This window comes from Pipistrellus hanaki (genome assembly GCF_964339955.1).
Source record: "Pipistrellus hanaki genome assembly, chromosome: 6".
NCBI lineage: Eukaryota > Metazoa > Chordata > Mammalia > Chiroptera > Vespertilionidae > Pipistrellus > Pipistrellus hanaki.
Window position 1 is genome coordinate 23,778,878 of NC_140508.1, and position 23,287 is coordinate 23,802,164.

The 23,287-nt window shown below is 42.9% G+C and overlaps 1 protein-coding gene across 1 annotated transcript in view; it reads right to left on the bottom strand.

The window, feature by feature from the left end:
- ISM1 (isthmin 1) overlaps positions 1–22,813 on the bottom strand; it is a 70,154-nt gene extending 47,341 nt beyond the window's left edge. The window contains exon 1 of the mRNA XM_084887642.1: positions 22,563–22,813. Coding sequence (XP_084743768.1) covers positions 22,563–22,700 — 138 coding nt within the window. The 5' untranslated portion in view covers positions 22,701–22,813. The remainder of the gene's footprint in view (positions 1–22,562) is intronic.
- Between the last annotated feature and the right edge of the window lie 474 nt (positions 22,814–23,287).

Genomic DNA, 23,287 nt, shown 5'->3' on the forward strand with positions numbered 1-23,287 from the left:
ATTGATCAGGAACCCGCATATGTGTGGAGGGAGAAAGGAAGACAGCTTCTGCAAGGCCCTCAATGACTCCATCTCCTGGAATTCACACTTTGGTGCCATCCCCTTCCTTTGAGTGTGGGATGAAACAAATAACTTGCTTTTAACAAATAGGAGCTGGCAAAAGTGATGGGGTGTCACTGAGGTTAGGTTACAAAAGACCATAGATTTTTGTCTCACTCACGTTCTCTTTCTGGTTTTACCCCCCCCCCCCCCCCCCGTTTGCTCTGAGGAAATCAGTTGCCCTGTGTGAGCATCCCATAGAGAGATCCACAGGGCAAGGAGCTTTGGGAGCCTCAAGTTAAGAGCCTGTGAGGAATTGAATCTCGCCAATAACCAAGTGAGTGAACCTGGAAGCTAGTCCTCTTGAGATGACTGCAACCCCATCAGTTAAACTCGACTTCAGCCTATGAGAGACCCTGGACCACAGGTGACCAGCTAAGCTTTGCCCGATTTCCTGATCCACAGGAATCCTGGGATAATAAACGCCTGCTTTTTAAGCTGTTAAATTTTGGAACTAAATATATCTCATACAGGGAGAGAGGTACCTAACTGACATGAAGATGGTAGGGGACAAATGTTCTTTAAGATTAAAATCCCAGATTCATGGCCCAAATTTGTGTATATGCTTTTTTTCTAGGCTTTGTTGATATTAGAAACTGTTCATAAAAAGAAACCTCTCTGCCACCTCTTTCACTATTTCCTAGAGCTGATTAATAAAACATGACTTGATTTTCAATTTCAAGCGACTCAGGGGGGCATTCCAATAGAAAACTGGCAGGAAATTAATGCCATGCACGCCGGACAAGGCAGATGCTTCTGAATCTGACACGTGGGTGAAACACACCTTTCCTTTGTGTACATCTTACCCTCCTTTGATTTTTCATCTGTAGGTTGATTTTAGGAGCCTGGGAAGGGGGGAAATATTCTCCCAATATAAAACAAGTCATCCTACAAATGCATTTACAACTCCAAAATACTTGAATGGTAGTTAACAAAACAGCTAGCCTGGGATTTTTAAGAAACTGCATTATCTCTGCATTTATGCTTGAATTATGGTGCTATCCAGCAAAGCTAATAACCATGCCTGTGAACTGTGGAATAAATCTTCATGCTAAACCTTTGCAATGGATTTTTATATGAAATGTGATTACTTATAATTAAATTCTTGTTGCCAATCTTCGTGCTGTGAGAAAAACAAAGTACAAAACCGCCTTACCACTGAGCAAAGGGTGGCACCTTCATTCAAGAGAAGCTTAAGACCATTTTCACCATGGTTTGTCCAGCGGCCATTGAAGAGATCTTCCATAACTGTAGGCTCTTCCCCTCACAACGTTTTGAATGTCATTTAATTGAACTTAACCTGTCCACCTCCACCTTCCAAAACTTTTTTTCTACTGAACCTTCCACAAATTTCACTTCATGATAAGCAATCTCCTTTCATTTTCAACCTCTTCTCTGAATATCCTTTCAAGCTCTTTCTAGACTTCCTGGTCCTGATAGTGGCTTCCTGACCAGTTTTCCCCTTCTTCAAAAAAAAAAAAAAAAAAGAAAAAAAATTAGGGTAAAAACCCACCTTGTTCCTTTTAGAATGCTGGATGTTCCAACTTTTATGTGCAGCTCCCATTCATTCTCTCTCATTCACTGAAAATTTAAGCTTCTGTCTCAGTCTCATTCACTAGTCTCCTCTGTTATTCTATTGTATTTGGTGACTTCAGCATCAAATGGACATCCATGTAGATGGCCTTTCCAGCTCTTTGACCTCCTTATCACCACTAGACTTTGCCTCCTCTGCACCTTAGCAACCCTCGGCCCTTTTGTCAGCAAATTTTCTACACAAAGATGCTTCCTGTTCTGCTCATGCATTTCTCTGGTTTTCAAACTCTGTGAGGTCTCAGTCTATGCCCATTTTCTCACCAACCGACAGCTTTCTCTAACTTTGACTTTCCTTCTTATTCAGCATATGTTCCCTGGTAATAACCATTCCTCTGCAACTTCCTTCAACCCTTCTGCCACCTTCTCTCCCTCCGATCTATTTCATTTGTAAAACTTCAATTCTGGTTGAACTTAATGACCCGACTTCTCTAGATTGGCAGGCAGGCAGATTGGTGATAAAAAACAAAGAGCCCAAAACTCTGCTCAATTTTAGATTCATGTTCTCAAACCTCAAACGAGTACTCATTCTGTTCCAAAATCAACTGCCCTTTCCTCACAATCTTGCCTTCTCCAGTATCCAAGATAACTACTTCATGTCTTTTCTCTCCAAATTTCCTATTTTTCCTCATTGTCCTCACTGCTTATTTCATTGCAGGAACAGAAGCCATTGTGTATATGCTTTTTTCTAGGCTTTGTTGATATTAGAAACTTTTCAGAAAAGTTTCTAATGGTAAGACCATCTGCCTACACTCCCACCTCAAAACTTTGGTGCTTTTGACCCATCTGCCTGACCTGCTCTCCTCCTAGTTCTTTGTACAGTGGGCCTTTTCCTGTTCCCCATTTTGAAACTTAAGAGTCACTTTTCTATCAAGTCCTTACTTGGACACCTGGTTTAGTATGTACCCCAGGTGTTCCTTACCTCTGCTTCCTTTTATTGTCCTGCTAAGCACCTACAATGGTCTATAATAATTACTTTATTTATGAATTAGTTATAGTCAATCTCTCTTTCTAGAACATAAGCTTGTTCTCTATTGAATATCCAGTGTCAAGCCCAACACCTGCACCTAAGAGACACTCAATATGTAAGGGCTGAAAGGAAGAAATGCATCGTGGAATGCTACTATATGGTGGGGCCATACTCTATACTTATATGTACATTTTTTTATCTGACTGCAACCTGATTGTCTCTGAAATAAAAGAGACACGATTCATATTCATTTAAATTTATTTTAAATCCCAAAACCACACAACAGCAACTGTAACGTCACGGAGTCTGAACATTTTAGATGTACATCTTGCTGCAATGCTTTTTAGCAAAGAAAGACGATGAAAACTCTTAAAGATGTTCAGATATAGGGCTCTGAATGGCTTCATGAAAGAGGACTGGCTTGCAAGTCAGCCAACTGTGTGGAGTACAGCCTTGGACAAGTCCTTCCATTTTTCTGGGTTTTGGATTTCTCACATATAAAATGAGAAATTGGGACTCAGTTTTCCAAGTTGTTTGGCAACAACAAAATTCTAGGATTTGGTGAGTGTCCACAGCCTGCCTTCTAAGCAGAACACCTCACCGTGGCTGCGGGGGGTGGTGTAGCACTTAGATGAAGCTGTGGTTAGACCCAGTGAGCAGGACAGTGACCACACCTATAGCGACCATGCCTGCAGCCATGGTGGTGACCCCTCTGTGTATGAGCACCTGTCATGTGCCTTGGCATCCTGGTGACACAAAAGGCACTTTAGGAACAAGACATTTCAGCCGCTCGGCCACAGAAAATCTCTGGCCAGCATCCACTTTCCCTTGGACCTCAATGGGGAGCCCACAGATGGCCCCCTCATGTTGTTCCAGGATGAACACTTGGGGGTTTGTAGGTGCAGAGTTTTTCTTTTAAAGGGAGTCTGCGTAGCTTGCAGACAGCTCTGGCCAATTGGGCAGGCTCCACCTCACTGGAAGGTTTCCACAGCACTTCTGTTTATACCGCATCCTAAGTGGCATAAAAAACTCCAACCCAAAGAAACAATAGAGACACACAGGAGCCCTCAAAGTAAAGTAAATTGAGTTAATAATTTGAGCAATCTTATAACAACTACTCAGAGGTCCAGAGAAGCAATGCTCTCCTTAATTAAAGGGCAGTTCTTTAAAGCTGTGATTCCTTCTCTTCTTTTTCCCCTCTGCCTCGATCCCTGTCCTTCACTCATGATAGGAAAATGGGAATTGTACCATGGTGCACAATCCCCTACTTATTTGGTGCCATATCATTCTTTAATTGAGTTCCGTGGGTCTGGTCGGGCCCACTTCCTTTTTCTTCTTCCCCATTTATGTACAAATTTAAGGCCAGGGACATTGATATTCCTTTGTGGGTTATCCCAGAGCTTGGCATTGGGCTGGCCTTTGAAGAAAAAGCATTGAGTGAACCCCTGTGGGGCACGGGAACTGCACTGGACTGCACCTCAGGGCAACGAGGCTAGCAGGGTTGACTTGGAATAGAAAAGCCATCTTACAGGTACCTTCAGAAGAGCCCAGGTCCCATTATTTCTACCTGCTGTTCAAGTATTTAGAGTCACTTTCCAGTGATTCCATAGATTTTTCTAGTTGATGCTTACTGTCATTTATAAATAAGATTATCTCATTTCATAAGTGTCTTTTTCCATCATCAAATTTCAGCAAGAAAATCGTAACTGTTTCAGTGGTCGATGTGTCTTCCTACATGTGCCAGTGAGGGGAGCAGAAAGGAAAGATCTAGGCAGGAGCCAGGCTTTTCCCGGCTAAGTGTGGAGTGCTGAATTATGTGAGAGCAATAGAGTAAACAGAAGTGGAAGCTCTGAGCCAGTGGAAGCTTGGCCAACTCTTTAAAATGCTTTACCCCCTGGGGGCAGGTTCACTGCTGTAATAAGTGATTGCATATTGAAAGGATCATTCTAGACTGTTCGGACTGGTAATTTTTATCTTAGATGCCTCTTTCTCCAGCACCTGGGTCAGACTCCAAGTTGAGTCAAAGACATCCTTTATGTGATAAGCAATTTTACTTGTGTACTGTAGAACTGTTTTCCCTCTTAGAAGGGTCATAATATCCTTCATTTTCTGGAAGTCATAGAAACAACTCTGTTCTTTTCCCACCCCAGTTCTAGTATTTGTAAATGTCAGTGACTCCCTGAGATTTCTACAGCAGGGCTGAGTGAATGGACGCTGTCCACATAGATATTGGGGCGGGGGGGGGGCTGCATGTAACTGATCCAGGACCTTAGTCTGGCCTCTCTCCTTAATTAATGTTTACTCTATGAAGGGCAACCCCAACTAAGTTAATGAGTAATGTCATATGAACTTCGCCATGTTGCCTGATTTCCATGAGGTGGCTCTCTGGTTTGAAGTAGATCGCCTCTTGTTAATAACTTTCCCAAGACCTTGTAAAGTTTAAGGAAAAGGTTGGAGCATAAAAATATAACTCCATTAGTCTAAAACAAAAGTCACCATGTTGAATAGAAGGCCAATGGCTAGACTTTCGGGAGTGTTGGGCACATGTAACCACAGTGATGGAATGCCCATCTCACGGCTGCCTCAAAGGTATTCTTAAAATAAAATTTAAGTTACTGCTGCTCTTTATTGTACACAATGTCCTATAAAGAAGATATATGTCCACAATTAAGCTTTGAAAGAGGACCATGGGGCCAGTTCCATTTAAAGGGAATGAAGTCAAGCAGTAAATTTGCTGGTCACTCTTTTCATATGGACTGTATCTTAACCAGCAGTTGGTCTTTGATGTCGCAACAATAGCACAGGGCCTCGGAGGCAGAGGAGATCCCCATCATCAAAACTAGTCCACATTCATTAAAATGTGGACACTCGCGTGCAGGGGAGCACGCATCAGGGAGCACCGGGAGTGGGCTCCAGGGCTGCGGGAAGCCGATACCAGAGTAAAATGGCCATCTCTTCTGCACCATCTCCCCTGCATGCTGTGTTCTTTACTCTATTTTTTAATTGAAGTATGACACACATATGGGCATATACACATACGTAACTATACAGCTAAATGGGATTTCACAAACTGAACACACCTGTGTCACCAATACTTGGATCAAGAAACAGAACATGCCGGGACCGGTTTGGCTCAGTGGATAGAGCGTCAGTCTACGGACTGAAGGGTCCCGGGTTTGATTCCTGTCAAGGGCATGTATCTTGGTTGCGGGCACATTCCCAGTAGGGGGTGTGCAAGAGGCAGTTGATCGATGATTCTCTCTCATCGATGTTTCTAACTCTCTATCCCTCTCTCTTCCTCTCTGTGAAAAATCAATAAAATATATTTTAAAAAAAGAAAAAGAAACAGAACATAACCCCTGTAGACCCTGCTGGTCACTTCCTTGACAAGAATAACGATTGTCCTGATGAATCTTCCAACAGCATAAATTAGTTTTTCCTGGTTATGAACCTCATGGGAACAGAAATGCATGGCATGTACTCTCTTGTGCTTGGCTTCCTTCATACAACATTACACTTATACAGTTGTACCTGTTGCCGTAGTTGTCATCTGTTCATTCCGAGTATGTGCATTTACTGCATTATTATCCATCCTATTGTTGATGGGCATTTCTGCCATTTCCAGTTTGGGGCTGCTTTAAATAGTGCTACTATGAGCATTCTTTTCCAGGTCTTTTAGTGCAGACAGGAATACGCTTCTGTTGGGCATATACCCAGGGTGGCAAGGATGGCTGTGTGAGAGGGTACACATTATATTCTGTTTCAGTAATTACTTTGGAGAAACAATTTTCAAAAGTGTTCGTATCAGTTTATTTTCCTATAGGCATTCCACATTCACACCATTCCTTTGTGTCTTCAGTTTTTTCTTTTCTTTTTTTCATTTTGTCATTCTGATGGGATAAAAGACTGTTTTCACATTTTCAGTGGGGATACATCTTAAAATTTATTTTTCAGCTCACTTTTGTGATATTTACCAAATTAATAAGCTATTAAGATAGTTAAAATGAGACTGGTTCCAACTCAGCATTTGGGGTTCAAAGGGAAAAGAAGAGACTGCATTGTGGAATATCCCTGAAGTGTGTGGGACACAAGCCATCACAAATAAAACAAAACAAACGATCAAATTCACTGACTGTCCATGGTAGTCAGGAACTCAGCACGAACAACAGAAAATGATCTAGAACCAAAGTGGTCCACAAGCTGATTAGATATTAGCACTGTAATGCCATAAATAAAAAAGAAGACAGGGAACTATGGAAAACATTGAAAAAACTCTGACCATTGACCTTGGGATGAACTGAGGAAAGAGACATCTGATTAGTCACAAGGAAGATGTTCTGGCCAGCAACAATGATTAAAAAGCAGAATATCCAGCTCACAGAGCTTGTGGAACTCCTGTCCCAGGCATGTCCTGTTTCCCTTGTTACATCTGAGAAAGGAAGGTAGGAAAGATTGCCCCTTCCTCAGTGAAAGTGGTTGAAGGCTTACATTGTTACAGCTCCACAGTGATGAGTAACATATTGGTGGGCACAGTTCCATTCCTACCATGGAGCGCATGGTTTTTCAGCAGTGAAAATACACAAGGGAGACCATTCAGAAGGAAGGTGGAAAGAGAGGCATATGCGTATCTTGACTCAGAAACAATCTCTGATGGGCAGAGTCCTGTGCTGTCAGGGCATTCCACAGCCTTTTCCAGCTCTCATTTCTCAGAGGCAGGATCCTTTGGGCTATATCCTTCCCCTCGAACTGACTCTATACAGCTCCACAACACAGCCCTATGTCATGGTTGGGGCACATTGGAAATGTTCAGCACATTCATTGGGCATCTGCTTGCTGGGATATAGCCACATAGTCAGGCAGGGTGGAGATGGGGACTCTGCTCAACCAGGGGGCCAGCTGCTTCCCTGGGCTCTTCTCTTGAGCTTCTCCTCTCCTTTCCTTCTCCCATATGAGAGACAAGCCTTTCTAGAAGCATCACCGACTGGCATAAGGCAGAATGTGTGTCAGCCTCATGGAGCTAGCTTGGGCTACATCACTTCTCTATGTGAGGTGCTCAGAACAATCAGATGTTAAACCTTGTTTTCCTGACATTGTTCTGCCTCAGTTTCTTCAGCTGCAAAATAGAGATAATCCCCATTGGGGATAAAAGTTAAAAGTGTAAATACATATAAAGTCTTATAGCAGTTCTAGGCACAGAATAAAAGTTCAGTGTTTGGCTTTTGCATCATCATCATCAATTCTTTTTTTTTTTTTTTAAATATATTTTATTGATTTTTTACAGAGAGGAAGAGAGAGGGATAGAGAGCTAGAAACATCGATGAGAGAGAAACATCGATCAGCTGCCTCCCGCACACCCCCCACTGGGGATGTGCCCGCAACCAAGGCACATGCCCTTGACCGGAACCAAACCCGGGACCCTTCAGTCCGCAGGCTGATGCTCCATCCACTGAGCCAAACCGGTTTCGGCCATCATCATCAATTCTGAAGATAAACTTCAAAATTTAGTAGAATTATCCCATGAGGATGTCTATTCTTAGATATAGAAAATGAAATGTGGAGTTGAAATTATTATCCCAAGGTCACGCTACTCTGTATTAAACCATTTCTATGAGTTAAACCATTCCTATGCACCAATGATGGTCCTCACAACATTATAACCTCCCAGCAAGGTAGCTATTATTGTCCCATTTTACTGAACAGGACAAGGAGCACAGAGAAGCAGGAGGCTTTTGCCTAAGGGCACGCATGTAAGTGAGAAGCAGAAGTGAAATTGACACAAATCCATAGCTCATGCCTTTGGCCACTCTGTTGGGTCTTGTGACTAGTTTTGGCTGATGGGGTGCTAATAGAGTGACCCAAGCAAAAGCTGAAGTGAACAATCTATTTGGGCTCACCTCTACCTTTCTGTGCATTTTTAAAAATATATATTTTATTGATTTTTTGCAGAGAGGAAGAGAGAGGGACAGAGAGTTAAAAACATCGATGAGAGAGAATCATCGATCAGCTGCTTCTTACACAGTCCCTACCGGGGATGTGCCCGCAGCCAAGGGATGTGCCCGCAGCCAAGGTACATGCCCTTGACCGGAATCGAACCCGGGACCCTTCAGTCCGTAGGCCGATGCTCTATCCACTGAGCCAAACCGGTTTCGGCTACCTTTCTGTGCATTTTCATCGTCATGAGAGAGATGCATCGCAGGTAACCTGCTGGTTGCACAAACCTACAAGTGTAGAATACATGCTTACTGTTATAGGCCACTGAGTTTTGGAGTAATTTGCCATGCAGCATAATTGGGCAATCTATAATAATAAAAGCATAGTATGCTAATTAGACCAGACAGCCAAATGACTTCCTGGACGTTCTTCCATACGACCTGCTGGATGAAGCTGTGGCTGTGAGGGCCGAGCCCTTGCACGAATTTCATGCATCAGGCCTCTAGTAGCTAAATAATACCTGATCTGTATCAAGTACTTTCTGAGACTTGTAACTTGCAAGAAAAACAAGCATCTTGACCAGTGCTTCTGTATTGTGTATGATTAACCTGAGGCCCTTGTTAAAAATGCAGATCCTGATTCAGTAGTTCCATGTGGGGCCTGAGATTCTCATTTTCTAAGGAGCTCCCAGGAGTTGCTGCCACTGCTGCTCCACAGACCACACTCTGGGTACAAGGGTGGAGAAGTCTTCTGGAGCTTCTCACCTGCATCTCTGGGTCACAGCTGCACCTGGTGAACATCAGGGCAGAGGATGGGCCTCCTTATGTATAAGAGAAGGACAGTTCTTGCCCTCCAGTGAGAACGCTGTGGGAGTCTAATAATCTGCCCTCTCCTAATAACCAGAGTGGCCAGGAGGTTGGCTCATGTTGACATTTCCTCAGCCCACTTCCTGGGCCAAGAATTAGAAACACCTAATGAGATCTCCCCCCACCCCCCACCCCCGTTATTTTTGTCCTTTCTACTTCCTGGAAATTGAAGGTGCCCAGCAATAAACTTGACTTCCAGTTCATTTTGGGCTCCTAACCAATACCATATTTCCAAGTCACAATGTAATGGAGTCCCCAGGCAGGAGCTACAACCCCTGTATCTGATTTCCTTAATTTTTCAGTCAGGCAGGACTCGGGAAAGGGAGCTTCAAGGAAGCCGAGTCTTCTGCTGGGACACTTTTCCAACCTGTCATCCTGCCCAGCACCTAACTTTCCTTCACCATCACCATGGCCACCATGCCCTGGAGAATCAGGCCCCATGATATGTTTGTATTTTGGGCATGCTAACAAAAACAGGAGAATTCTTTCCAAGGAGGCAGTACCTTCTTTCTTAGTTTTTCATACTCTCTTGTAGCTCACACATCTATATTTTAACTGTAGAAAGGTAATCCTGGGATTCAACTTCCAAATTCTCTGAAGTTTTCCAATGATGTCCCTGGGTTGTTATAGATTCTAAACATGTTATGTGAGCACCTTAAAAAGATTGCCATAATTTCCTAAGAAGCTAAACATACATCTGCTATATTTCCCAGCCACTCTACTCTTAAATATTCACACAAGAGAAATAAGAGCATATGTTTATGCAAAGACATATACCTGTGTGTTCACAGCACTTTTATTTTAATAGGCCCAAATTGGAACATAATCTAAATGTGCTTTAATGGGTGAATGGAGAAGCATATTGTAATTGCATACAATGGAATACCAATTGAAAGTAAAAGGATCAAATTCTTTATGCTCAAAATAACATGGATGCATCTTTGCAAAAAAGCTCACTGTACTGTACATTCTGTATGATTTCACTTATATAAAAATCTAGCAACAAAGGCAGATCCATGGTGGCCTGAAGATTGCTGGGAATGAGGGATGAGCCACAAAAGAGCATGGGAAACTTTTGGAAATATGTTTCTTCAACATCTTGTCGGTTCTGATGGTTCCACGAGTGTCAAACTTATCAGATTGTTCACTTTAAATATATAACTCCAGTTCAATGTATGTCATTTATAGCTCAATAGAGCTGTAATAAAAAAAATAATGACACACTACCATTTCCCCCTCATTCTCTTCCCATCTCTATCTCCATAGGATGGCTGGGAGCTAAGGCATGTTTGTTATGTGTCTCATTGGCATTGGCATGAATATTCTATCTGGATGCCTGAGGGAGTAAGCTAACACCGTGTGGCCTATGACATCATTTCCAGCTTCCTTGCATCCATCATATAGATTCCAGCCACACCTTGTTATTTTTGAAAATAGAGATGCAGTATCCAGCAGGAAATGGTCTATTGCATTCACAGTGTTTCTTCCTTTTTTCCAGGCCCCTTCTGTTAAACATCTGGGGGTTGGGGGTGCCCCAAACTGCAATTCTGGCAGCCAGGGCCCCAAACTTGAAGCTAGAAAGCTCCCACTCCGTGGGCCCTGCAGCACGGCCTCTTCTTGGGGGAAGGGTTTGCTCTATTACAGAGGGGCACCAGTCACCAAAAGTGCTCTATGAAAGATGACTTGGTTTACTAACGTGTGCATGGGTCAGGCTAACAGGAAGAAGGGGCAGTTAACCTACTGTTTTTACTTCTCCTCAGTTTACAGAGACAACTTTCCAGTGACACATGCTAGTCTGTGCTGGGGGAGCTGGTGTAAAGCTATATTTACCAAGGCACCGCGGCCCCTGCCTTTTTCAGCCATTGGATGACACACCTTTGATGACTTCCCACTGCAGCTCATCCTCCCACCTAACGTAGCAAACAAGCACCGGATCAGGCTCTCGGGAGAAAGATGACCAGTTAGCTCTCTAAACAACAGCAATGTGTAGGCTTTGCCTAGGGTTGGCCTTCTCATTTCTAAAATTTTGAAATTCCCAGATTCTTGGCGGACTGGTATGGCCTGATTGAGTTGCTGCCCATAACACACCCCTTTCGGATGCGAACAGACTTCACCTTGGTTAAGGACAAGAAGCAGCAGGTGCCACTACGTAGTGCTTTGTTTTTTTTCAGGTTTTCCCAGAAGCAAAACCTGAGACAAAGAGCAAGTAGTATACCTGGGAAATGATCCCCGGTTAACTGGGAGGGGGAGGGGAAAGAAGGCAGAGACGAGAAAGGGCCCAAAGGTTATGTTATCAAGGGAGTGATTACCATGGGCAGCGAGTGAGTGAGTGCTTAGTTCCAAGAGGAATGCTGGGCATTAGCATGGTGACATTATTAGCATGGTGCTCCACCTAACCTGTGCACTGACACGGCACACAAAGAAATAAGTTCAGCTTTATATATTTTATGATCATGGCTTCTTATGAAGTTATCATGGAAAGGGAATACAGACAGTTTAAATAAAATGTGGAATGGAATCTGGGTTTTTTTTTGTGTGTGTGTGTGTGTGTTTTCAATACACATTCTCTCACTGTTTCTTAAACTCACTGCATATAATCCTGGGTCTTAGTCTGATGCCAGATCCCATGACCTAAGTAATCTTCTGTCTTTTAGGGGATGAATACAGACAGAAGGGTGCTCTGAGCCATCACTGAAGAAAGAGGCTTCATCACCATCTTTTCTTTATAAATCATAAAGTCCTGAGCCAAGGTTGCAAAAGAAAGACTTTCTCAGAAGATGAAAGAGAATCAAGAGAACCACAAAAACCACTAAAACATTGTAAGATAAGACCAACGAAGACAAGTTACAGGAACGGAGATAATCAAATCTGGAAAAGACAGGAACTATTAATTAATAACCTTCAAGACTTGCAAGAGATGTTTTTTGAAAAGAAGAAATCACTTGCTCATAATGCTGGGAAGAAAAACACAAACATGAAATAAGATTTAAAGGAGACATTACAGGAAGAATGTTCTGACTCTGAAGGCTATAAAAAAAAAACACAAAAAAACAAAAACAAAAAACAAACAAACAAAAAACCAAAAACATCCACTTTGATGGTATATAGAAGGTTGTGGGATTCTTTCCTGTGGAGGCTTTAAAACCAAAATAGATTCTTCTTTATGGAACGGGTCGTTCTTATGAGTTCTGAGGTTTCCCCGCAGCCTCACAGATCAATGCCTGCTAGAATATGGGTGAAAGAATATGAATGAAGAGGTTGTACAAATAATATAACTTCCTTCTGGTTTGTATACAGGAAAGTAAAATGAAGAAATACAATTATAATGGTTCAGTTCAAGGTGGTGGACCAAGCATTTTTGTTGACCTCTTTCCCCTCTTCAAATTCTCTTGAAGCGTCAGATAGAATATAAAAATTAATCACTACAGAAGTGGAAAGCTAAAACAGGATCGCCCATGGAAGAAGGAATGACTTCTGGTAGATATAAAACAAATGTAACCCATTGAAAGTGAAACATTACAGAGTTGAGAAAGTGAAAGAAAGATCTCTAAAAAAGTGAATTTCCCCAGAAGAATTCCCATAGTAATATCCAGGATAGAGGTTGTATTAGTTTAACTACCAGTATTTACTTGCAAGACATGGAAACACATGGGCTCAGAAAGGCTTGTACAAGAACATTTACATGGTCTTAGTCATAACTAAGTCAGAGCTTAGACAGAGCACGGATTCCTGCACTGGTGGGGGTCACTTGGCATGGCTTGTGGGATGGCTGAAACCAGCAGTCCAACGCTGCCTGCTGCTTTTGCCTGCCACTCCCGTCATCCTGGCCCTGCTGAGCCTGCTGCAGGCTTGTGCCCAGTCAATCCCAATGGGGAAAAGCTTGCATCACCACAGCAGCTGTTGAGCAGCTGCCGCCTGGTGGTCAGTGCATGCCATAGTGACTGGTTGACCAGTCATTTGATCACTTAGGCTTTTATATATATAGCTATCCAAAGTCATGGAAACAATCCAAATTCCATCAATAGGGAAATGGGCAAGTAAGTTGTGGTATAGCTATACAATGGAATACCACAGAGCCATAAAAAGTGAAATCTACTTATATACACAACAACATTAATAATTTTCAAAAATACTATATTGAGCAAACCAGGCCAGACATACCCCCCAACACACACACACACACACACACACACACACACACACACACACAAATGCATACAGTATGATTCCATTTATACGAAGATGTGGAATAGCCTAAATTAATCTATGGTATAGGAATCAGACATTGGTTGTCTCTGACAGAGATGAGTTGTGTACAGGGGTACACTAAAGGACTAGCTGGGATTATGGGGATGTTCTATATCCTAATTTTGATGGTAGCCACATGGACATATACAATTGTCAAAAATGGAACTGAACCTTTCAGCCACATTAATTTTATTGTATGTAAATTATTTATTATTAAATTTTTTTTAATGCAAGGAGAAAGAGAAAAAGAGATAATAAGAAGCAGAAGAGTGGAAAGGAGGAGGAGAATGACAAGGTGAGGAAGAGAAGAGGAATGAAGAGAAGAAAAGAGAGACCATCGAAGCTGGGAGAAAAGAGTGAGGACAGGAAACTACTGATCAAGAAATGGAAGAGAGAGCTCTGGGCTTGTAAACCATGAAAGATTGAGCCATGACACAAAACACACTAGAAAACCACAAAGAGAGAGAAATATGAGAGAGAAAAAATGAGAGACATCAAAGATAGATTTTGAAATTCCAATATTAGTTTCAAATTCTAATAGGAGCTTCAGAAGGAAAGTACAGGATATTGGGAATAAGCAAAGGAATTACTAAGAAATTATTGAAAACATAATAAAACTGTTAAGAAATTATTCCTAAGGTAACTATACTGAAAAAGAAAGAATGAAAGACAGAATAAAAAAAAAAAAAACAGAAAAAAAGATGTAATATAGCACTAATTATTTGGATAATGTGATGAAAATGTGGTAGTCATGAGAGATAAAAAGCATGTCAGAATATTATCTTTTTTGGGGGGAGAGATTATGTTACAAATATTTATTGGTTCTCAGCACTGATAGAAAAATGAAAGTGCAAATCTGTTAGTATGTTAAAAGTAACATAAATATGACTTTCCAAAATTTAGTGAAAATGAGGAAAACAAACCTTATTTAAATATTATTAAATGTTTAAATGCCAAGATCTAATAGAGTACTCAGGATGTAGTCAATGTTTTAATTCTTATAATAACACTAGGAAATAGTTATTATATGTTTATTTTATAGATGAGAAAATTTAGACATGAGCTAACTCTCTTGCCAAAGAAAACATAGATAAATTGGGGGTGTGAAGCAATATAAAAATTACAAATTAAGAACATCAAATAAATTAGAAAAATATTTTTAAATCTACCAGTAATCATAATAATATAAATGTGTTAAGATTATTGATGTATTGCATGGAAAAAGAAAATTTAGCTATTGGTTATTAATAAGAGATATTTAAATCAAATAAGGCAGAGAAAGTTTGAAAAAAAAGGTTGGAAAAGGACACTCAACAAATATAAAAATAAAACAGCAGTTGCAATACTTATATCAAATAAGAAAACTATTCCAGATAAGAGTCAATAAAAATATAAATAAAAAATTATCCAATAAAAAAGATATTTTATGTCCTAAACTTATGAATGCTAAGTAAATGAAGCAAAAATTAATGGGATAATAAGAAGAAACAGACAAATCCACAAAAGTAGGGTATGATTACAATTAAGTTCTTTGAGGAATCAGCAGATAAGTAGACAATAAAAAAATCAAGACTTAGAGGGTTTACCTTATATAATTAAGCATGTTGATCAGATAGGTCTTATAAAGATATGTAAGACTTCATTCATCATAAAGAACATGAAGTCATGAAGCATTTGCAAAATATGTTTGTGCTATGTACAAACTTTATACTGATAAAGTTGAAATTCAGTTAAAATGTATGAAAAACATAAATTATCAAAATTGACTAAAGTTACATTGTCTGAATAGATTACTCACCCCGGAATAAGGTGAATTTTTAATCAGAGATTTAAATGAAAGGGAAATTTGCCATAAAAAACATTTTATGAAAGTACATAAAATGAAGCTAGTGTGGTGTTGGTAAATGAATAGATAAAATGAAGACTTATGTGAAAGTGAAAATTTTATTTATGTGATAAAAGTGTTATTTTGTATCCATGAATGTAGAATGAAGTATTTAACAGATATAATAGGACAAGTGGCTATTCACTTGGACAAAAAACATAGTTGTATCTTTATCTTTTCTTTTAAAATACATATTTATTGGTTTCAGAGAGGAAAGGAAAGGGAGAGAGAAATAGAAAGATCAATGATCAGAGGGAATCATTGATTGGCTGCTTCTGTATGTCCCACACTGGGAATGGAGCCCAAAATCCAGGAATTGCCCTGGCTGGGAATTAAACCATGATCTCCTGGTTCACAGGTTGATGGTCAACCACTGAGCCACACCAGCTGGGATGTATCTTTATCTTAAACCTTACACACATAAACAATTTTAAAGTAGATTGTAGTCTTAAACAAACAAAAATAAGTAAATAAAATTAAAAGTGTTAGAACAAAATATATTTAAATATTTTGACAATCTCTATTTTATGAAAACTTTCTAAAATAAGGCAAGAAAATCAAAAGTCATAAGGGAAATGATTCAGGGTTGATTACATTTAAAATGGAAAGTTTCTGCATGGCCAAAGGCAGCATAAACAATGTTAAAAGGTGAGTGCAAGATTGGTCCAAACATTTACAAAGTTCATGAGGCAAAAGTTCAATATGGTTGATAATTAGCAAAGTTGGCCACAGTAATTCTTATTTCCCCCCTCCTTACCGCCCACCACCACCACCACCACCACCACCACCACCACTCCCCCACCCCGCTTGCACAGCACTGCACATGGTTCTTTGCAATGTTACTTTGCTGGCCCTGCCATCAGGAGGATTCTATTTCCTCCCCCTAAAACCCCTAAAATCTGAGCTGACCCAGTGATTTGTTTGCCTAATAATAGAATGTGGCTGAAGGGACATTGTACAAGTTCATCAAGAGGTCTCTCAGCTTCTGCTTTTAGCCTCTTGCTGTACTGAGTCCACCATGTAAAGAAACGCAGCTAAATCCTCCTTGAGGATTAAAGATGATGTGGATAGAGAGCCAGCACCAACCATTAGACATATGATGTCATCTTGGACCATCTAGCTCATGTCAAGCCAACAGAAGGCTGTTGCCACATGAGTAATCCTAGGCAAGATCAGCGGAACTACCCAGGTGAGTCCAGAGAAGTTGCTGACACACAAACTCATGAGCAAACAAAATGGCTGTTAAGTCACTAAGTTTTGGGGTGGTTATGCAGCAGTAGCTAAGTGGGACAGTTACCACAATTATAAAGAATTTTAGGGATAAGAGCAAGCAGTCTGCCTGGGAAATGGTCAGGCAAGTCACAAAACAAGAAACAATGGCTGTTGCCTTGAGTCAGAGCTGGAGGAGTCGAGTCTTGCTGATTGACTGAAACAAGAACTTGGGCTCTGCCCTAACTTGTTTGGATCTGTGGATAGAGCGTTGGCCTGTGGACTGAAGGGTCTCGGGTTCAATTCTGGTCAAGGGCATGTACCTTGATTGTGTTTCTCTCTCATCGATGTTTCTAACTCTCTATTCTTCTCCCTTCCTCTTTGTAAAAAATCAATAAAATATATTTTAAAATAAGGAAAAAAAAAGAACGTGGGCTCCACTTGAGGCCTGGGTCTGAATCCTGGCTCTGCCTTACCACATAGCCTTGGGCAATAACTTGCTCCAGGCCTCAATTTCCTCGTCTATGAAGTGGGTTTATAAATACTATCTATCCCATAGGGACATTGTAAGGAAACTTACTTGTATCAAGTACAAATAAATGTTTGGTACATATAATTGCTTTCTTACTCTTATAAATTTAAAGACATATGAAAGAACTAATCTGTGTATCTGATCAACATGAGCCAAACTTCTTTCAATGAGGAGATAAGATTTCATTCAAAAGTGAATATAGTTGATATCTTTTGCTTTTATTGCTATAAACAGCTCAGGTGAACTTTTGAATCCAGAGAATCAGTGAGTACAAGAAGCTAAGCTGGTTTACTGAGTTCAAGTAGAGGAATAAAAGAGAGGAAGTGCCTATAAGATTGTAGTTAGGAATTAGAGAACAAAGACATTTAGTAACATTTCAGTTTGGTTTGCTTTAATGTTACTGTAAAAATAACCAATTTGATGTTTTATAACATTTGCTTAAATGTCATTGTCTTAATGAGTTCTACTTTTAATATTTAAAATCTATAGAAATTCATGGTTCTAAATCCGACTGAGATTTAGTAAAGAGGCACTTATTTGAATTTCAAGTAAAATATTTTTATTATTATTACCTATGGTTATAGAATTTGCGATGTTCTGTCTTCCAGGCTGCTTTTATCTATATATATATAAAAAGCCAGTGACTGAAACGCTGGAATGATGCCCACTGAGGCCAGCAAACTGGCCAAATCAGGAGGTGGGGCCAGCCGGCCAGCCTTCTGCAGCCCTTCCCCTGGCTGGCTCTGACCCCAATGGGCTCCTACCACCCCATGGGCCTTCAGCCCTTCCCCCTGGCTGGCCCCACCCCTGATCGCCCTCCCAACCAATCAGGGGGCGGGCCCTCCTGCCAATTGCCCTCAGCCTCTTCCCCCAGCTGGCTGGCACTGATCAGGCCCCACTTAGGGTGGGCTGTTCAGCCAATCTCCCACCATCTCCTCATCCTGACATGCCCAGTCCTGATCTGCACCATTTGGGGCTGTGCTGGCCAGACCCCACCCATGCAGGAATTTGTGTACTGGGCCTCTAGTTATATAATTGTTTTCTTACTATTATAAATTACAGACATATGAAAGAACTAATCTGCATATCTGATCAACATGAGCTAAACTTCTTTCAATGTGGAGATAAGATTTCATTCAAAAGTGAAAAAAGTTAGTCTCTGCATCTTTTGCACCTGTTGCAAACAACTGTGTAATTTCTTAGTAGATATTTTAAAATACTAAAAATAGTACAAAGATTAACATTGTTTACATGAGCCACACATATTCAATAGAGATAGTCTGTTCAAAGTATTTTACTGCCTCCTCATAGCATACCTCCAGCACAGGGAGTCACAGAGTAAAAAAAAAAAAAAATCTATCCCCAAGGATGCTGAAATTACCAAAAAAATCATGTTAAGTCATGTTTATGTATGTAGGCGTATATGATGTATCAATGTATTTATATATATACTTACTAGAGGCTCAGTACAAGAAATTTGTGCATTGGGTGGGGGGGGGGGAGTGTCCCTCAGCCTAGCCTGCCCCCCTCACAGTCCAGGAGACCACTCACGCCACCCCCATCACCTCGCTGCTGCTGCCACTGCTGGCCGCCAAAGCTGCCAAGGTGTTTTCATCAACACGAACTCAAGTTCTTTCACCATGAAAAAAATTACAACTTTCTTTAGGCATTTTCAAGATGTCTCTTTCACAGGATATGACATTTCTTTCTTTCTTTTTTTTTTAAAGCCTGTAATCTAGGTATATGCCCTTGATCAGAATCGAACCCGGACCCTGTGGTTCGCGGGCTGAGGCTCTATCCACTGAGCCAAACTGGCTAGGGCAGGATATGAAGTTTCTTAGCCCCTTAAGCAGTGGACCTTCATTTTTTCCTCTAGGAGTGAGGTGGAAAAACCCTAGATCACCTTCTTGTATTCTTATTACCCAAGTTACCAAGAATACTGCGAGTGGTGTACAGGGAGCTTAGCCAACGAGCGGTCAGAAAAGGTGTTTTCTCTGCAGCTCATGCCCAGAGGCAGGACTGCTGGTGCACTGCCGTGAGTCCGCTTCAGGCCTGCTCCAGCCACGCCATGGCAGCTTGGGTAGGCCTCCCTGTGTGTGTGTCCACTCCGGGCCTAGCCACCCGTGGCTTTCCTCACCACATCCACCCATCTGCACACGCAGCCTCCTGCTGAGCCAGTTCTGGCTGTTATGATGTCCCAGCTAATTTGCATACTGCCTCTTTATATCTATCTATCTATCTATCTATCTATCTATCTAGATATAGATATAGATATATTCATATTGGACACAATAAAACCGTCAAGAAATTTGAAAATGTAAATTGTTAAAAGGCTTTCTCTCTCGTGATCAGCATGATGACTTTTCCAAGAATTTAGAATACAAATATTCTTCAAAGAGTTCTACACTACAACATAACAAAAACAAATTAAGCAGCTTCTCGTTGTGCAACCTTGAGCAAGTTACTTAACCTCCCCTTTTTTTTTTCATTTGAAACAGGGGTAACAATACCTAATTCATGTGGAATTTTTGCAGACATTTAAAAAGCTACTATATTTAAAGTGCTAAGGACAGTGTCCGACACATGAAGGCATTTTACAAATCTTAGCTATTATGGTTGTTATTCTCACTACTATTTTATCGGGTGTCATTGATATGTCAAAATCACCAGATCTTAAATATAAGAGTGTATCTCTTTTAAATGATCCAAACATATACTACAATTTGGGTAAATTCACCTACCACTTTGTATTTCTGACATCAACCTCCTATTTTAGAATGTTTTAAGCAGAGATTACAAAAAAAAAAAAAATAATGTAATATAAAGATACATTTTCCAGTTGCAAAGAATGATGTTAGCAGCTTAAGATCACACAGAGCCAATACAAGGATTTAAGGCAGGTTAAAAATGTCCAGTAAGCAGAAAGAATGCATCACCCGCAGTTTTGTTTTCAAATACACCTGCTCTTAGTGCCTTTACTTCCTAGGGCCAGAATACAACAGGCTACTCGATGTCTTTTGCAGAACTCCTTACTTGATGGAACATACATTCTCCACTGGAATCAGAATGCCTTTGGGGAATCAGAGGGCCAATGAAACGGCTTTAGTCAGGAAGACTATAAAACTTTTATACTAACAAATTACAAAGGAGGGTACAATTATGAACCAAACTGTTAAACTCATCATTTTGTCTGGATACGTGCATTGAGTGGACAGAATAACCGAACATACTACAAGGTAAACTGAAGCTGGAATATCAGCAAGCATTTCCCAGGGGCATTGCTCTTTCTAAATACCTGCTTTCTTCCGCTCTCTGGGGGCAGTCCTTCAGCCAAAGGCGCCTTTGAGAATGTAATCCACTTCCCCTTTGCAGTTGCCACTTCCACCAGCTGCTTCTCTCATTACCTTACTGTTCAGGCAGCAAAGGGCCGGCCCCAGGCTCTTCTAATGATAGCAAGCACCTCATTAAAAAACCTGCCAAATTTACTTTTCCATGGAATATCACTTCTGCAGCTTTTCGCGAGGCCACGAGAAAGAAAGCATCATGTATAAAATAGGACTCCCAGAAATCTTGAAGATATTAAGAATGATTCCTACATGATGGGTGGGTGTGCCACAGTCCATAGAATGGCAGTATCTTCCATTTCCCCTAAAGGAAGCCCATCAGTGTGTCCCTGTGCCTGTTTACCCACAGGAGAAGGCGAGCGGACCCCACAAAGTTAGGACGTTTTCAGAAAGGCCCCCAAATTAAGAGGACTTTAGGCTCTGAGGTGAATACTTTCCCATTCCTGGTGTTGCCTGTGTATACAAGGGTCACCTTGCTTTAGTCTATGACACCCTGGCAGGCAGAGAGAAAACGGGGTGTAATTCATCAAGAGTTTGGAATGTGTGAACTTTGGCGCATTTCTTAACCTCTTTGAACCTCATTATTTGTTTGTTTGCTTGTTTGTTTGTTTATTTTTGGTGTGTGTGTTCTGTAAAGGGGAGATAGTAATAATACAGTACCTCATCAAATCAGTTAGATTTTTGTAAAGCACTTAAGAGTAGCACAGTAAGCACTGTTTTAAAGATGCGAATTCTCTCTCTAACAGTGAACTTTTCCGCAACAAAGTACATCAAAAGGCAAACACTGACTAAGAGACGATTGTAAAGTCCTTTGGAAACAACACTTATCTGGACATTGCAGAGCAAAGAGCTTTAGAGGAGATTGGGCGCGTTCAGGGTGGTATGGCCATAGACAGCAAAGAGCCTTAGAAGGGCTAACTGGAGGAGGAGATGTTTAGGAGCCAGGGACTTCCCTCTACTTTCTGAGGAAATCCCTGCTGACTTTTACCCATGCCTCCAAGTTGACAGTTGTCACATCACTAGACCCAAGGAGAAGCCCTTTCCAAGGTAGCAGCAGGCAATCCTTACCTGCGCAATCCTTTATTAGGAAACCAAAACTCACCTTTTATATGACTTTGCCCCCAACTCACCTCACCCCGTCGAGACTCCCCCACCCCTCCCTGGGCTCTTAGCTAAACTCGATCTTCGTTACAACCCCCTTCTCAAGGGGCAGAGAGCTAGGAAGAAGTCTTTGCTATAAGTTTAAAACCCTGAGTAACTCCATCCCAAAGCACGGCAGGTGCCTGGACTTCGCGCCCTGCCCTTGGCCGGGATCGCACTGGGGAGGGAGCCTCCGTGAGGCCCACGCGGGACATCGGAGGCACCCACCGGGACCGCGCGGGCGCAGAGAGGATGCCTGGCCACTCTCCGTGGGAAAATTATCCCCTCACCTTTGGCATTGGTCTTGCTTGCAGAAGAGGCAGACTCCCCAGGGCTCTCGTTCGGGGATATTATCCTATAAAGTCTCTTTCCGCAACCTCCGCCCCTCTCCCCTCCCAGAGTAACAGTACTCGGCCTCTACAGGGCCACCGAAGCCTGGCGGCCCCCCAAAGCAAACACGCCCATGCTCCATACTTCCTCTGCCCTCTGCACGCCTCGCGCCCCTGATGCCTGACCCGCGGCGGACCTGGGGGAGCGCGTCCGTCCGATCTACGCGCCAGGTCCAGCCTCCCAACACTCACTCCCGCTCCGCCTCAGCCTGAGACGGGCGGCCCCGGCAAAACCGCTGCCAAAACAGTTGCTCCCGGTGGGGTGGGGCGGGGAACCGCCTCCTCGCATCCATCGAGCGCGAGCCGGGCGCCCAGCCACAGGTCCCCTCGGCCGCGCGCCCCGCGCTGGCTGCACTCACCTGCCTCTGGGTCCCGCTGGCGTTGCCCGCGACGGCGTCCGGCCGGTCGGCGGCCCCGGTGCCGCGCAGCACCGTGATGTGCAGCGTGAGCAGTAGCAGCCCCAGCAGCAGCAGCAGCTCGGCCGCCAGGCGCACCATCCTCTTGAGACGCGCGGCTTTAGGACCCGGCGCGGCGGGCGGCGGCGGCGGTGGCGCCGGGGGAGGAGGAGCCGGAGCTCCCGAGCCCGGCAGCGCGGCTCCAGCCTCGGCCCCCGCCGCCGGGCCCCCGCTCCCCGGGCCCGCGGGGCCAGCGCTGGGCACGGCGGGGCGCGCCGGGCCCGGGGAGCAGGAGCCGCCGCCGCCGCCGCCGCCGCCGCCGCCGCCGCAGCCGCACCACGGCGGAGCCACGGCGGGGCCGGGGGCGTCCAAGCCGGCTGCGGAGCACACTCCGGAGCTTCCCTGCAGCGGCGGCGGGGACGGGGGGCTGCCCGGGACCCAGGCCGGGCCGGGGACCGCCCTGCGGACAGGGGGCAGCGGGGGTGGCGGCGGCGGGGCGGACGCAGCCAAGCCCCCGAGCGCACATGGGCGCCCCAGATGTGGCCGCGGCGCCGCTGCTGGAGCTGGAGCGGCCGCCAGAGGAGCGCGGGGAGGAGGAGGAGGAGGAGGAGAAGGAGGAGGAGGAGGAGAAGGAGGAGGAGGGCTTCAGTGGCGGCGGCCCGGAGTTACCTCCACGCTGGGCTCCCCCG